The sequence below is a fragment of the Anoplopoma fimbria genome, chromosome 18 (genome assembly GCF_027596085.1).
Source record: "Anoplopoma fimbria isolate UVic2021 breed Golden Eagle Sablefish chromosome 18, Afim_UVic_2022, whole genome shotgun sequence".
Classification (NCBI taxonomy): Eukaryota; Metazoa; Chordata; class Actinopteri; order Perciformes; family Anoplopomatidae; genus Anoplopoma; species Anoplopoma fimbria.
In genome coordinates, this window is record NC_072466.1 from 17,301,546 (window position 1) to 17,315,717 (window position 14,172).

At 38.0% G+C, this 14,172-nt stretch overlaps 2 protein-coding genes and 1 non-coding gene across 5 annotated transcripts in view; all 3 read right to left on the reverse strand.

Annotated features, from left to right (window-relative positions):
• The window catches only part of ift172 (intraflagellar transport 172), a 41,235-nt gene extending 32,874 nt beyond the window's left edge, over nt 1-8,361 (reverse strand). The window contains exons 1-14 of the mRNA XM_054618283.1: nt 8,211-8,361; nt 7,849-7,992; nt 7,115-7,227; nt 6,977-7,016; nt 6,697-6,762; nt 6,173-6,252; nt 5,889-5,976; nt 5,551-5,765; nt 5,335-5,458; nt 5,094-5,189; nt 4,294-4,455; nt 3,238-3,291; nt 2,898-3,001; nt 1,624-1,709 (exon numbers count right to left, since the gene is read on the reverse strand). Of these exons, the coding sequence (XP_054474258.1) occupies nt 1,624-1,709; nt 2,898-3,001; nt 3,238-3,291; nt 4,294-4,455; nt 5,094-5,189; nt 5,335-5,458; nt 5,551-5,765; nt 5,889-5,976; nt 6,173-6,252; nt 6,697-6,762; nt 6,977-7,016; nt 7,115-7,227; nt 7,849-7,992; nt 8,211-8,249 (1,411 nt within the window). The 5' untranslated portion in view covers nt 8,250-8,361. The remainder of the gene's footprint in view (nt 1-1,623; nt 1,710-2,897; nt 3,002-3,237; nt 3,292-4,293; nt 4,456-5,093; nt 5,190-5,334; nt 5,459-5,550; nt 5,766-5,888; nt 5,977-6,172; nt 6,253-6,696; nt 6,763-6,976; nt 7,017-7,114; nt 7,228-7,848; nt 7,993-8,210) is intronic.
• A 404-nt stretch (nt 8,362-8,765) lies between these two features.
• trnaa-ugc (transfer RNA alanine (anticodon UGC)) lies at nt 8,766-8,837 on the reverse strand. The gene has a single exon. It is a non-coding gene; the product is annotated as a tRNA-Ala (tRNA).
• A 2,010-nt stretch (nt 8,838-10,847) lies between these two features.
• The window catches only part of mpv17 (mitochondrial inner membrane protein MPV17), a 93,913-nt gene continuing 90,588 nt past the window's right edge, over nt 10,848-14,172 (reverse strand). For all 3 annotated transcript variants that reach the window (XM_054618460.1, XM_054618461.1, XM_054618462.1), the window contains exon 9: nt 10,848-10,948. In XM_054618460.1, coding sequence (XP_054474435.1) covers nt 10,939-10,948 — 10 coding nt within the window. In that variant the 3' untranslated portion in view covers nt 10,848-10,938. The remainder of the gene's footprint in view (nt 10,949-14,172) is intronic.

The window sequence follows — 14,172 nt, forward strand, 5'->3', positions numbered from 1 at the left end:
GTGAGCCTTTAAAAAACAAAGATATATATTTGTGGATTTTAAATATTAACAGTAAAAAACAAAGGGCTTGGGGGCTGACAGACACAGACAAGAAGACATAGAGACAGGGGGACAACACTATAATTATCATTTCATGTGAGACACGTGAGTTAAGAAGTAAAACCACCAGTATAGGCAGCACTATTGCAAGACAGTGGGATCACAGCAAATATCTGTTATACGATGGTCGAAAAAAGCTTTGTTTTTAAGTATGTTTTTCTGTAGAATAATGGACCTCTAAGATATTGAATATGAGTGCAAAATATTAGAATTTGACAGAACCCCAGAAAGGACATGGTGGGGGTAAAAAAGGTTTTAAATAGGTTCTTTAAAATGAAAAAAGGTACTTTAGGAAGATCTTGCAATCTTTTTCATTGAGGCTCCCTATGACAGCTACAGTAACTTGGAATGCACAAATGCATCGCAGCATTGGGTCTAACCTGTGTAACGGCAGCAACATAAAGTATGCTGATCCAGCAGGGAGTTAGGGCAGCAAAATTACTGTTGCTGCCTTTTTGAGTTGCTACAGTTGAAGCATGGTTGTTTCCATGGTGCCGAACTGAGCCGAAACTGCATTGACCTAAATAAAAAAACTTCTGCAAGATCTCGCAAAACAACATCTTTCAATTTCTGTAGGAATCAGCAGTTTTCATTTAAAGTACAGGTTATTAAACCATCATGTAGATGTCAAATCAGTTTTCTTATTAAACAAATCGCTACAAATGTTGTGTGCTCATCCACAAAATGTCATTGGGGTGAATGCTGGATCCCAAAAGAATACGGTAGCCAAACTGTCTCATTTTTGTTCGATAGCTTTTCCTGCCTGAGACCTGAGCTGGGTCGACACTTTGCTGATAACAGCTGAAGTGTGTGGTTACTTTTATATTGTATTCAAATCTTTTACTTTAGTAAAAGTAACAATGCCACAGTCTAAATAAAAGTAATGTATTCAAAATTCTACTTTTACTTAAAGAAACAAAAGTAAAAGTATTAATTGTGCATAATGGCGTATTTCAAAAGATGTATAGTGCTATAGTGTATATTAAGCAATTTTCATTACCGATGCATTAATGTGTTCATGGCTTTAATGTTACAGATGGGGCTAATTTTAATTACTTTGTATACTGCTGGGTAGCTTGTGAATTTACCCCCACAGATCAATAATATCTTGTCTTATATTAACCTGTGATATTACATCTACACAACTTAGTTGATTATGTTTTTTATTATTAATCAGAATTTGGAAAGTAACTTAAATATATGGTATGTAATGTATCATAGGAAAACTATTTGTTACATTTGTTGAAATTATCATTACATTCCCCCAGCAATCAATAAATCAAATTCTCTGAAAAAGCAAAAGAAAATAAATATGGTATTTTTGGCGAGTGCAGGACTGTAATAAGCCCTTCCAATCATTTCACTAGGCGACCTGACTGCCAGCGTGCACTCTGGGTGCACAGAAATGGAAGTACTCAAGTAAAGTACCTCAAAATTGTTCTCAAGTACCGTACTTGAGTAAATGTACTTTCTACCACTGTAAATGACCTCACCAACACCACAGCGATAAACACTCATTCTTACCAATGCAAATGGTCTTTATATCAATCAGATACGCAAGCTTCTTGTTGTCTTCTACTCCTCTCTGCTTCCTCTCATTTAGTCGGACACTGCACAGATAAACACACAAAACACACCTTTAGTAAAAAAAACAACTAAATATTGGCCAATGTAGCATGACTGAATTCACACAGATCCAACATAAGTAAGTATTAAATCCAGCATCCGCTCAGTATAATTGGCCTCAGTTGCGGTTCAAATCCCAGGAGACCCCTGATCATGATGTTGTCATGCCACAGCATCCAGCCAGAGGCGAGGAGCAGTCAGGGCATGCTGAAATCTGCAGTCGGCCATTAGTCAGTCAACCGGGGGCTGTCAGGTCTGACACCTTTGACAGGGCTGAATATTTTAACATGGACGTGTGCTGACTAGCAGGCTGAGGCTCTACGACTCTTCTGATGCCTCACTGTACTGATACCTGGAATTCATGCACAGCTCAATACCCCCATCTAATGGACAGAGCTGGAAATACGTATTAGGAATGATAAAGCACTGTGACACTCGTGTTAGCAGCAAGGGTTTTTGAATTACATGCATATTGAATAAGCATTTTTGTATGCACTTTTACAATGGCACACTGCAAAAATGGCTTGAATTGCATTTTGGGAGTTAACCATTTACGAAGCTATATTAGGGCCATTGTGGGTAAAAAACTAATAATAATGGAGGCGGGGCAGAGGGGATATATTCAGAGACAAGAATCGTAAATCCACAGAAAATAAAATTCAAATCAGTATGTTGTTTTCTTCCGAATTGGCCCAATTCAATATATATTACTATATACTATTATATACTATATATTTTGGAGGTTTTTTTCCTGACATAAATTTGTGACTTTAATCTCAAGTTTTTTCTTATACATTTTACAACAAAATCTCGGAAAGTCAGAGTTTTTCCTCTAAATATCATCCCCCTGCTCCAACTTTATTTACTTTTATCTACAATGGCCCTAATCAAACGTAACCATTCTTGTACAGCTGTGTTTGGCAATATTGTATTGTATGATTTAAATTTAAGTATAACTAAGCGAAACACCTTTTACTGTAGCATTAAGGCTGTTAATATGGCTAGATATTTTCATTTGTGGCTTGAAATTTGACCTTTGTACAGTTCTGATATTCAACAAAGTTGACCAGTAATATTCTGAGTATTCTCTTTTAATGTTTTTGGAACCTGTTGAAGTGTTTCTTTCTAAACCAACATGATAAGGTGTGTTTGTTTCGTGTGACTGGACCTACCTGATGAGGTGAGGGTTCATAAATTCGGTTCGGACTGATCCCAGGATCTCGTTGTTACTGTATTCAACCAGGCTCAGCTCCCCAGCGTTAAAAATCATACACACCTGAAACATCAAATGCAGTCAAATTAAACACAGTAGCTTGTAATATAATGGGAGCAGTGGTAAGCCACAACTGAAACGGTACTGTAACTTTATTCGACAATTCAATGCTTCTTAGCTAGCACTGTCTTTGCACTGCTGTAAACTTTATTGGAAATCCAACAGAAAGATGTGGCTTTAATACTCAAGGAGAAAAAGCCCCACAACAGCCTTCTCAATAATAATGTGTGTGTACTTACTGATTCATTTTCAAAGAAGAACTTTTCGTTTCCCCCAGAACCGGGCCATGGCACCTAAAAGAGAGGCAGCAGAGTATATTGTGTGAAGAATCAAGTAATCATGTACGTATGATATGACAGGACATTCAGGGAAACTTGAGAAGGTGAATGGATTTCATTCAAGCTGCTCAAAGCAGTGAAGAATGAAAGCTTTGAATGAAAATACTACTGAATAAGAACAACGTACGTCTTCAACGTTCTCTCAAAATGTTATTTTTCAAGGCACCACATTCATCTGTATTTTATTAGTGTGTATGCAGAAGTCTCAGAGGCAAATATTTCAAAACTTCAGAGGATTAACTCAAACCAATGCATTGGCCAGATATCTAAATCTAAGTAAGAATCTTTATTTTTGGTAAGGCTTAATATTAAGCTTGTAGTAAGTGTTAATTGATAGGTATTAAGGCCATCATGGGTCCTTGCAAGGTGCTTGTTAACATTATCATGTGTTATAAAGACTATACAAGCATTAATAATAACATAATAAACATGTTTATTATACTATAAGACATTTATAAACACCTAAAATAATCAGTTCATAGACAGCTTAAAAATGTGGATAAAAGCCTTATGAACTTCTTATAATTGTTTATAATAGGATGAAAAACACATACATTTAATTTCTAAACTTACCTATTATGTTATTGCTTTTGTTGCTTCATTAAGCTTATTTAAAATATTTTTGCAGCTACCGGATCTAGAGCAAGAACAATACTTTACTGGGGTAATAAATCATTTATAATGCACTTACTAATACTTAATTAATACTTACTTTCCGCAGAGTGCTACATGTGGTCAAGGTTGATAATGTGAATAAAGAATTACCAAATGCTAACATGTTGATGATGCTATTATTAACACTTGAATAGTCTTATTAACACACAATAATGTTAATAAGCATCTTATAAGGACTCATAAGGGCCTTAATACTTATTAACTAAAGCTTATTACAAGGACCCTAATATAAAGCGTTGACGTTTTTTTTGTGATTAGGTGAAGTGACCCTTTAGGTTCTACCTCGCTCAGTTTATTTGTCAGCAGGTCTCCCAGAAGAAGAGTATCGGAGGTGTGAGCCACCAGGTAGCGATCTTTGCCCATGATTTTGACTTCTTCTATCTCATAACCATAATAGGACTTCAGGACCACCCGCGTTCCTGTAGAGAGGTTCCTCACTATCACCTACAGAAGAAGAAGGGGATAATACAGTAACGTGGAGGAGACAAAATGCAAATAAAGAAATAAATAAGAAAGTTTCATTTGTATTTTATGAACCACTTGATGCATCAGCACAATAAAGCTGTACTGGACAGATTTATATACAAGTTTAGTTATCTAATACGCAGAATCACTCACAAAAAAGAAAACAAAACTAGTGATTGTCACAGTTCCCAAGTTATTTTCCTCAAAATTTCTAAGGATTGAAGTTCAAAGGAATTACAGTAAGCCTATTAATACATTATGTTTAGAGAACATATAACCTACAAATATATTATATACTATTCTGTTGGTGTAATCACACGACCATCACATAAAATGTTGTTTGAAACCATCCTTATTAATATGCATGTAAGAATTATAGATCATTTTTGTTCTGACACTTTGGTCACACCTGAAATTTGTTACAAATAAAATATGTTAATATATTTTAAAAACTCCCTTTACTGGTCCATGTAACGCATCAAAACATTTGAGAATCCAAAGACACTGTGATTGTTTCCAAAACCTTAATTTCTGTTCCCCTTTTCTTAATTATAAAATTGAGATACTGGACTAATATATAATAACAAATATTTTCATTTTCTTCTGGTCGTCCCTACCTGGCTCAGGCCAACGTAGGTCATCTCAAACTTGTTCTTATAGATGGCTCTCCGTAAGCAGCAATCAAACAGCTCCACTCCCCCACACAGTGTTCCCTGTCAACGCACAGTAAATCAACACGTAATCACTGCTGCAAATCTCCACTGAAGAAGTAAAGAGCAAAAAGCCCCACCAACAACAGGTTGTCATTAAAGTCACACCCTGGATTCAAATAATATGTGATGGGAAAAAGGCATTTACAGCACAGAGGCGTGATCCGTCTTTCTTCCAGGCCAAGCTGGTGATGGTGTAGAGGTTGAGTATCTCTTTAGGTTTGGCTTCATCCCACACACTTCTCCTTGGAGCCCAGTTAAACACCCGCAACCTAGGGGGGAGAAGCAACTTTTATCTGAGTATTTAAGCTGATCGGTATCACACAGTACTGTCTGTATTTCAACTGAGACACCTTGTACTGACCGGTCGTAGCTGCCGAACACAACCGACTGCCCGCTGGGGCTGGTGGCGGCCACGGTGAACTCCCTCTCGGTCCGGTCGCGGCCGTAGTCAAAGGTCTGTAAGATGTGACCCTCTTTGCCGTAGGCCACCACCTTCTTGTCACAGCCGCCCACCATGATGCTGTTTGCGGCCCAGGCCAGGGCGTAGGGTGGGCACGGGTGCATAAACAGCTTACCCTGTGTCAGAGTGGGAGTGTGTGATTGTTAGTCTGATGGATGTATCAAAAACAAATGTATACCATGAATGTTGAAGCAACAATGTTAAGACTGTTAGATATTAATAAATGTAAACTTGGGTACCTGAGACTCCCCTGAGCCTTCATCATCAAAGAAGTAACGCACGACGGTCCCATCAGCATGGCCCGACAGGATGCCTTTACCAGAAACACTGACACAGAACAGACGAATGAAACTGACTGAGTGCACCACATAGAAGACAATAAATAAGTCTGTAATTGGTTGGCATTTTGAGGAACAGGCCAGTCAGGATGCAATTTTTCTTTTTTTTCCCCCAGCAAATGTGTTTGGTAGTTACAAACCACCTTATACTAACTGATGATAACTATATATTATTATGTATTCACTTGGATGCCAGTGAGACGACACAGGACTCGGTGCCGTAGATGGTTGATGACTTGTTCGTCTGAGTGTTGGCGAGGCGAACCTATGAAAAAGTCAGAAAAACACAAGTATTTAAAAGCTTTATTAACACTTGACCTAAAACAGCTTAAAAGTGATGCTACTTTTCGTACCAAGGCAGATAGCAGTTATTGCAACTTTTCACTAAAAATGACAATTTCTGTAGCACAGAATGTCAACAAATTATTTTAACTCAAAAAAGTAATTGTTAGGCAAAGAAATGTAAGTTTCGACAGGGTGAAAACACGTCTGACACAGCAGCTAGACAAACGAGAACTAAGATGTCCATTAAAAGTTAGAAGGACACTGTTACTACTACTACGGCTAGTACTATAACAATTACTACAACTTCAAGCACTTGTTATGTCTGCTATCCTGCTGATACATCTTTAATACTCTTACCAATTGTAATACATTAACAAAACGTATACAAACTCTAACTGAAGGTGAGAACTAGCTGCTGGCTTACCTTGCCGTCCACTAATCCATAAACAACTGCATGCTCTGCAGGCCAAAGCAAGCAAGCCACGGAATTCTGCAATACAGTGAATAAAATGTTGCATTACAAAGTCATCAGAGAGTCAAATTTCCTACCAGGAAAAATAGCTATCCCAACCCATGACTTCTAAAGCAAAGATATTACATTACATGAGATGCACACTGATAAAGCAGCTAGAACTGTGTGATCCCTATTCTTTTTCACAACACTGTTCACTGCCAGAGCAAAGTGTCCACTCCTGTTTACTCACGGTCTGAACAAATTTGTTGCAAATGGCTTTCTTGTCCCCCCTAGGAGAAAAGATAACACTGATTAAATTAATATTTTTGTGTGCATTATAATATCAAAAATATCAATACAGGAGATGAAATCAGTCACAGGACATTACCATTCTTCCCCAATTCTGTAGACAAAGATGATGTTGTCGGACTGGCCAATGGCGATTTTGGTGGAGTCCGGAGAGAACGCCATGTCTTTGACAACATAGCTCTCTTTCCCATACTGACAAAAGATTGCATTGGATAATTATTAACACACAACCTGCAGAATAATTAATAATGCAATACAGAAAGAAGTCAAATTGCTGAGTAAAGAAAATATTTTTCATCTTCCGGAATTTTTCCTGTTGTTTGTTTGTTTTTCTCCTTAAATTGAGTGAAGAGCTGTTGTATAAGCCTGCGGCTTCTTGACCACTCCTGTCACGTTTCTTATTTTGTTTCATCATCTGAATTGTATACAGTCTTATACAATACAATACAGTACAATATCAAATGTAATGTATTTTAATTAGAAATTAGATCTTGGTGGAGTACATACAATATTCCTCTCACGCAAACGTAAATTCACATTTGCAGCAGAAGGATTGTATCAAGACAGGAATACAAACCATGACACTCCTGTTAGAGGAACATCTTTTAACAATAGACAGTACACTTGGAGATGCCATGCAGAGTACGTACAAGCATTCAAAGGCCAGGAAGACATTGTCTTATTTTTTCTTTTGCATTGTTGAGTTGTTGTTTTATTTTTTCTCTCGTTCACCTAAATCTCAAAGGGTTTAAAACTGTTATAATACAACTGTATGTATTAGACATCATTAGACTAACTGCCCTCCTGACTCACCTTGGAGTCTAGGGGTTTGGTGGAGAACTTGTCCCTCCTCTCTCCCTGCTCATCATAGAGCAGCACCACTCTGTCAACAGTGCAAACAGCGAACTTGGTGTTGTTGGGAGCCCAGGCCATGCATGTCACTTTGGCAGCACCCTCCTGTGAAGGAAGGCAGAGACAAACAAACAGTCACAAAGTCATGTGTGATAAATAGCCGACGCCTTAGCCGAGGATGTATTCGATACGTTTAGTAACGACAGGGGCTCGAGCCAACATCCATAGAAGATATCCCTGTTTAAAATGTTAACGCTGATTGCCTGATGTCGCTCTCCAGCATTGGTTAGCATTAGCATTAGCTAACGTGTCACTGAACTCACCTGGGGTGTTAACAGTGTTTTAAGATACTTCAGTTGCATGTTTCGGGAGTCTGTGGGAAGCTCGTGCGGGGAAGAACTGGTGTTGGTGTTGAGATAAAGTGCGATCTTTAGATTGAGGTCATTTTGTTGACCAGCTCCGAGATCGCAGCTCGCAGGGAGGACATCTTTGTAGTAAACACATCTGAGATCTCCTTAGTTACCAGCAGTCTTGTGATGCATTCACGGCTGTGGGGATTGTCACACCTATTCCCCCAAATAGTTTGTTATTATTACTTTATTTTGAATTGATGGGTTAATAACTGATATGCTATAGAAAAGGGATCAATGCATTTATATCGATTCAAGATTAAAATATGGGTGTTTGCAATGTCTGACATACAGTACTTAAGGCTTTTGATTGACAGATTGTTTACAAAGCTATGTTGCGAGCTATATAATAACAGACACAAAAGTATCATTTAACGTTTGTGTGTTAAAGGTAAGACAACGAGCAGCTTTCTTAATTTTAACGTCGCTATAAAACCTCGATTTCGTCTGTGAGAAACCAAAAAGTTATGGAGATGCCGGGGATTGAACCCGGGGCCTCATACATGCAAAGCACGCGCTCTACCACTGAGCTACATCCCCTTCCATGCTGGTGGCCCCAGAAGTAATGAATTTATAGTAATCACAGTGTACGGCCTTCCCTGATTTTATGGTCAATTCAATCATTTGGTCTGACATATCTAACCACAATTCATCAATTCAAGCCGGTTTTATAGCAAATTCAGCAGCTTTTAGGGAATAACATTACATAACTCCCCCCTTCGTTTACATATGTTGTGTTTGCATACATATGAAAACATTTATTGTCTTATCTGTCTTATTTAGCCTTCAACTGTCAGCATACAGTGACAGTTTTAGAAAATACAAAAGTTACCTACTGATCTTTAAAAAAAAGTCCAACATGGTTCCTTTTTAATTACATCAGCAAATTGTAAATTTATATAATAATGTTTTAAGCAATAATATTCTTTTAAGATCTCTTAAGCTCTTAGAACTTATATTTGATAGGAAAGGTTCAGAATAAGGATGGCATACACGTTTACTGCAAATATTAGCCTTGCCCTCACACATAAATGACTTTGTTGTGTTGTTTTGTCCACATATTCCATGTTGATGAAGACCGTCTAAATTCAACACATACTGAAGCTGTCTCAATCAGGACTTATGCAGTAGTTTTCAATACTGTTCATTTATAGTATCATTTATAGAGATATATTTATTTACCTTAGAACCCTGAAACCTTATACCTGGAAAAAAGCAGTTTATGAGATAAGACATTAATGCTAAAGGTGAATCTGAATACTAAATTCCGCAGTTCCAAGCTAGATTTTAATATATTGTAAAGTGGGCTATCTGTTTTTCTATCAGACAGTTCCTTGTCCTGAATTTATATTGGATTAATATCAGTGGTGGCAGAAGTACTCAGCTCTTTTATTTAAGCAAAAGTAGCAATACCACAGTGTGGAACTACTTTGTTCGAAGTGAAAGTCCTGCATTCAAACCGTCAAAAGTATTGTTATTATTATCACAATATAAATTACCAAAAGTATTATGCACAATGGGCAATGGCCCATTTCAAAATGATGTATTGGGATTGTAATTATTAGCCTAATGCGTTAATGTGTAAATCAATGCAGCTGTTAAAATGGAAAGTTTTAATTATTTTATACACTGCTAACTTTCAAAACCTGCGTTTTATTACCTGTTCTTATAGTTCGTATTATTATCTGGACCTGCAACTAATAACTTAAGTTATACAATATAGTAGAAAGTACAATCATCTTTGCTTACGAGGTGGAGTCGATAAGTAGTTACAGAAACGGGAAACACTCAAGTTAGGTACAAGTAGGCTACCTCAAAATTGCACTTCAGTAGCCTGCAGTACTTGAGTAAATACTTGGTTAATTTTCTATCTATCTATCTATCTATCTATCTATCTATCTATCTATCTATCTATCTATCTATCTATCTATCTATCTATCTCTCCATCCATCCATCCATCCATCCATCCATCCATCCATCCACCTACCTACCTATCCATCCATCCATCTACCTATCTATCTATCCATCTATCTACCTACCTATCTATCTATCTATCTATCTATCTATCTATCTATCTATCTATCTATCTATCTATCTATCTACCTACCTACCTACCTATCCTATCCATCCATCCATCCATCATCCACCCACCTACCTACCTATCATCTATCTATCTATCTATTCAATTCAATTCAATTCAGTTTATTTTGTATAGCCCAGAATCACAAATTACAAATTTGCCTCAGAGGGCTTTACAATCTGTGCACATGCGACATCCTCTGTCCTTCCCTCACATCGGCACAGGAAAAACTCCCCTAAAAAACCCCTTTAACAGGGAGAAAAAAGGAAGAAACCTATGGGAGAACGACAGAGGAGGGATCCTTCTCCCAGGATGGACAGAATGCAATAGATGTCATGTGTACAGAATGAGCAGCATAACAGAGATACAACACATTCAATGTATATGACATAAATGATTCATATAAGAAGACTACTTATAATAACAGCAGCAATTATTACAGTAGAATTATAGCCATGAAAATAGGGATAGTAATGTGACTAATAATAATAATCGAAGTAGCAGTGGGTGTCAGTCGGCTCACAGCAGGAGGCACGACTACGGTCCAGGTACCACAACGATTCATGGAAACCTGCAGAACGAGAAAGCAAAAGGGCTTCAGGGTGGAAGTAAAGCTAAAATGCTTAATGGTACAGGTAATAGTAATAGTAATGTGACTAGTAATAATAATAATGGTGGTAGCAGTCGGTGTCAGCAGGGCCGTAGCAGGATGCACGTCCACGGTCCAGGTACAGCCACGATTTATAGAAGCCTGCGAAGCGAGAAAGCACAAAGACTCCAGGGTACAAGCAAGTCAATAAGCGTAATAGTACAGGCAATAATAATAGTAATGTGACTAATAATGATAGTGGTAGTAGTAGTGGGTGTCAGCAGGGCCTCAGTAGGTGGCACGATGACAGTCCAAATATAACCCAGATTCCTGGGAACCTGCGAGGCGAGAAAGCACAAGAACTCCGGGGAAGAAGCAAAATCAGTAATGTGCATAAATAGGAGATTAATACATAAAGAAGGAGGGAGAGAAGAGGAGAGAGGAGCTCAGCGTATCCTAGGTAGTCCCCCGGCTGTCTAGGCATATAGCAGCATATCTAGGGGCTGGACCAAGGCGAACCTGAACCAGCCCTAACTATAAGCGCTATCAAAAAGGAAGGTCTTAAGCCTGCTCTTGAAAGTGGTGAGTGTGTCTGCCCCCGGACTGAAACTGGAACCTGGTTCCACAGAAGAGGAGCCTGATAACTGAAGGCTCTGGCTCCCATCCTACTTTTATATACTCTAGGAACCACAAGTAACCCTGCATTGATTGAGCGCAGCTCTCTAGTTGGGTAATATGGAACTATAAGTTCCTTAAGATAAGACGGTGCCTGACCAGTTAGAGCTTTGTAGGTAAGTAAAATAATTTTAAATTCTATTCTTGATTTAACAGGGAGCCAGTGCAGAGAAGCTAATACTGGAGTAATATGATCTCTTTTCTTAGTTTTTGTTAAAACACGTGCTGCAGCATTCTGGATCAACTGTAAAGATCTAAGAGACCTATTAGAGCAGCCTGATAATAAGGAGTTACAGTAATCTAGTCTAGAGGTAACAAATGCATGAACTAGTTTTTCTGCATCGCTTTGAGACAGGATTTGCCTGATTTTCGCAATGTTACGTAAATGAAAAAAGGCTGTCCTTGAGATCTGTTTTATATAAGAGTTAAAAGACAGATCCTGGTCAAAGATAACTCCAAGGTTCCTAACGGTAGTGCTGGATGCTAGAGCAATGCCATCTAGAGAAACTATATCGTTAGATAATTGAATTCGAAGGTGATCTGGGCCTAGTAGGATAACTTCTGTTTTTTCAGAGTTTAACATTAAAAAGTTACAGGTCATCCAGGTTTTTATGTCCGTAAGACATGCTTGAAGTTTAGAGAACTGGTTAGTTTCGTCTGGCTTAATTGATAGATATAACTGGGTATCATCTGCATAACAATGAAAGTTTACTGAGTGTTTTCTGATAATATTCCCCAAGGGAAGCATATATAAGGTAAATAAAATAGGTCCAAGAACAGACCCCTGTGGAACTCCGTGACTAACCCTGGTTTTCATCGAGCTTTCATTGTTTACATATACAAACTGAGATCGGTCTGATAAATACGACTTGAACCAGCTAAGTGCGGTTCCTTTAATGCCTATTAGATGCTCCAATCTCTGTAATAGGATTTGGTGATCAATGGTATCAAATGCAGCACTAAGGTCTAGCAATACAAGTACAGAGACAAGTCCTTTGTCTGAAGCTATTAGAAGGTCATTGGTCATTTTCACCAGTGCCGTCTCTGTGCTATGATTCACTCTAAATCCTGACTGAAAATCCTCAAATAAACTATTGTTATGCATAAAGTCACAGAGCTGATTTGCTACTGCTTTCTCAAGGAGCTTAGAGAGGAACGGAAGGTTAGATATAGGTCTATAGTTAGCCAACACCTCTGGATCTAGAGTAGGTTTCTTAAGAAGAGGTTTAATTACAGCTAGTTTGAAGGCCTGTGGTACATGGCCCGTCAGTAAAGACAGATTGATAATTTCTAATAAGGAGTTGCTAATTAAAGGTAAAACTTCCTTAAGCAGCCTAGTCGGAATCGGGTCTAAGAGACAGGTGGAAGGTTTAGACTTAGAGTCAATTGTTGAAGGTCGATGGGAGAAATGCCATCTAAATATATTTCAGGTTCTACTGGTTGGTACTGGTTGAGGGCAGTAGATTATAAATTTTTTCTCTAATAGTTAGAATCTTATCATTAAAGAAGTTCATGAAGTCACTACTACTGAGGTTTATAGGAATACACGGCTCAACAGAGCTGTGACTCTCTGTCAGCCTGGCTACAGTGCTGAAGAGAACCCTAGGGTTGTTCTTATTTTTCTCTATTAATGCTGAGTAATAGGCTGCTCTAGCATTACGGAGTGCCTTCTTATATATTTTAAGACTGTCTCGCCAGACTAACCGCGCTTCATCCACATTGGTGGAACGCCATATCCTTTCAAGTTTTCACGATATTTGCTTTAAATCGCGGGTTTGAGGATTATACCATGGAGCAAACCTCCTTTCTTTTATTAGCTTCTTTTTTAGAGGAGCTATAGAGTCCAGTGTCATTCGCAGTGAGCATGCAGCACTATCAACAAGATGGTCAATCTGAGACGGACTAAAGCTAGCGTAGGAGTCCTCTGTTATATTGAGCAATGGTACTGAATAAAACCCTGAAGAAATCGCTTCTTTAAATTTAGCTACAGCATTATCAGATAGACATCTAGTGTAGAAACTTTTGCCTAATGGCGTACACTCTGGTAGAACAAATTCAAAGGTTATTAGAAAATGGTCCGATAAAAGAGAGTTCTGTTGAGAGACAATTGCAAATTTCCCCGCTGCGGGACTAATAAAGGATTATCTTATCTTATCTTATCTTATCTAATTACATTTTCTACTTCAATACCATAAACCAGAACAAGGTCGAGGGTATGGTTAAAACAGTGAGTCGGTTTATGTACACACTGACAGAAGCCAATAGAATCTAGTAATGAACCAAACGCAGTACTAAGGCTATCATTATACACATCCACATGAATATTAAAATCCCCTACAATAATAACTTTATCTGTCTTAAGGACTAAACTAGATAAAAACTCTGAGAATTCAGATAGGAATTCAGAATACGCACCTGGTGCACGATACACTATAACAAATAGAATTGACTTTAATGCTTTCCCGCTCGGGTTTGAAAGACTAAGAACAAGGCTTTCAAATGAGTTGTAATTTAATTTAGGTTTAGGGTTT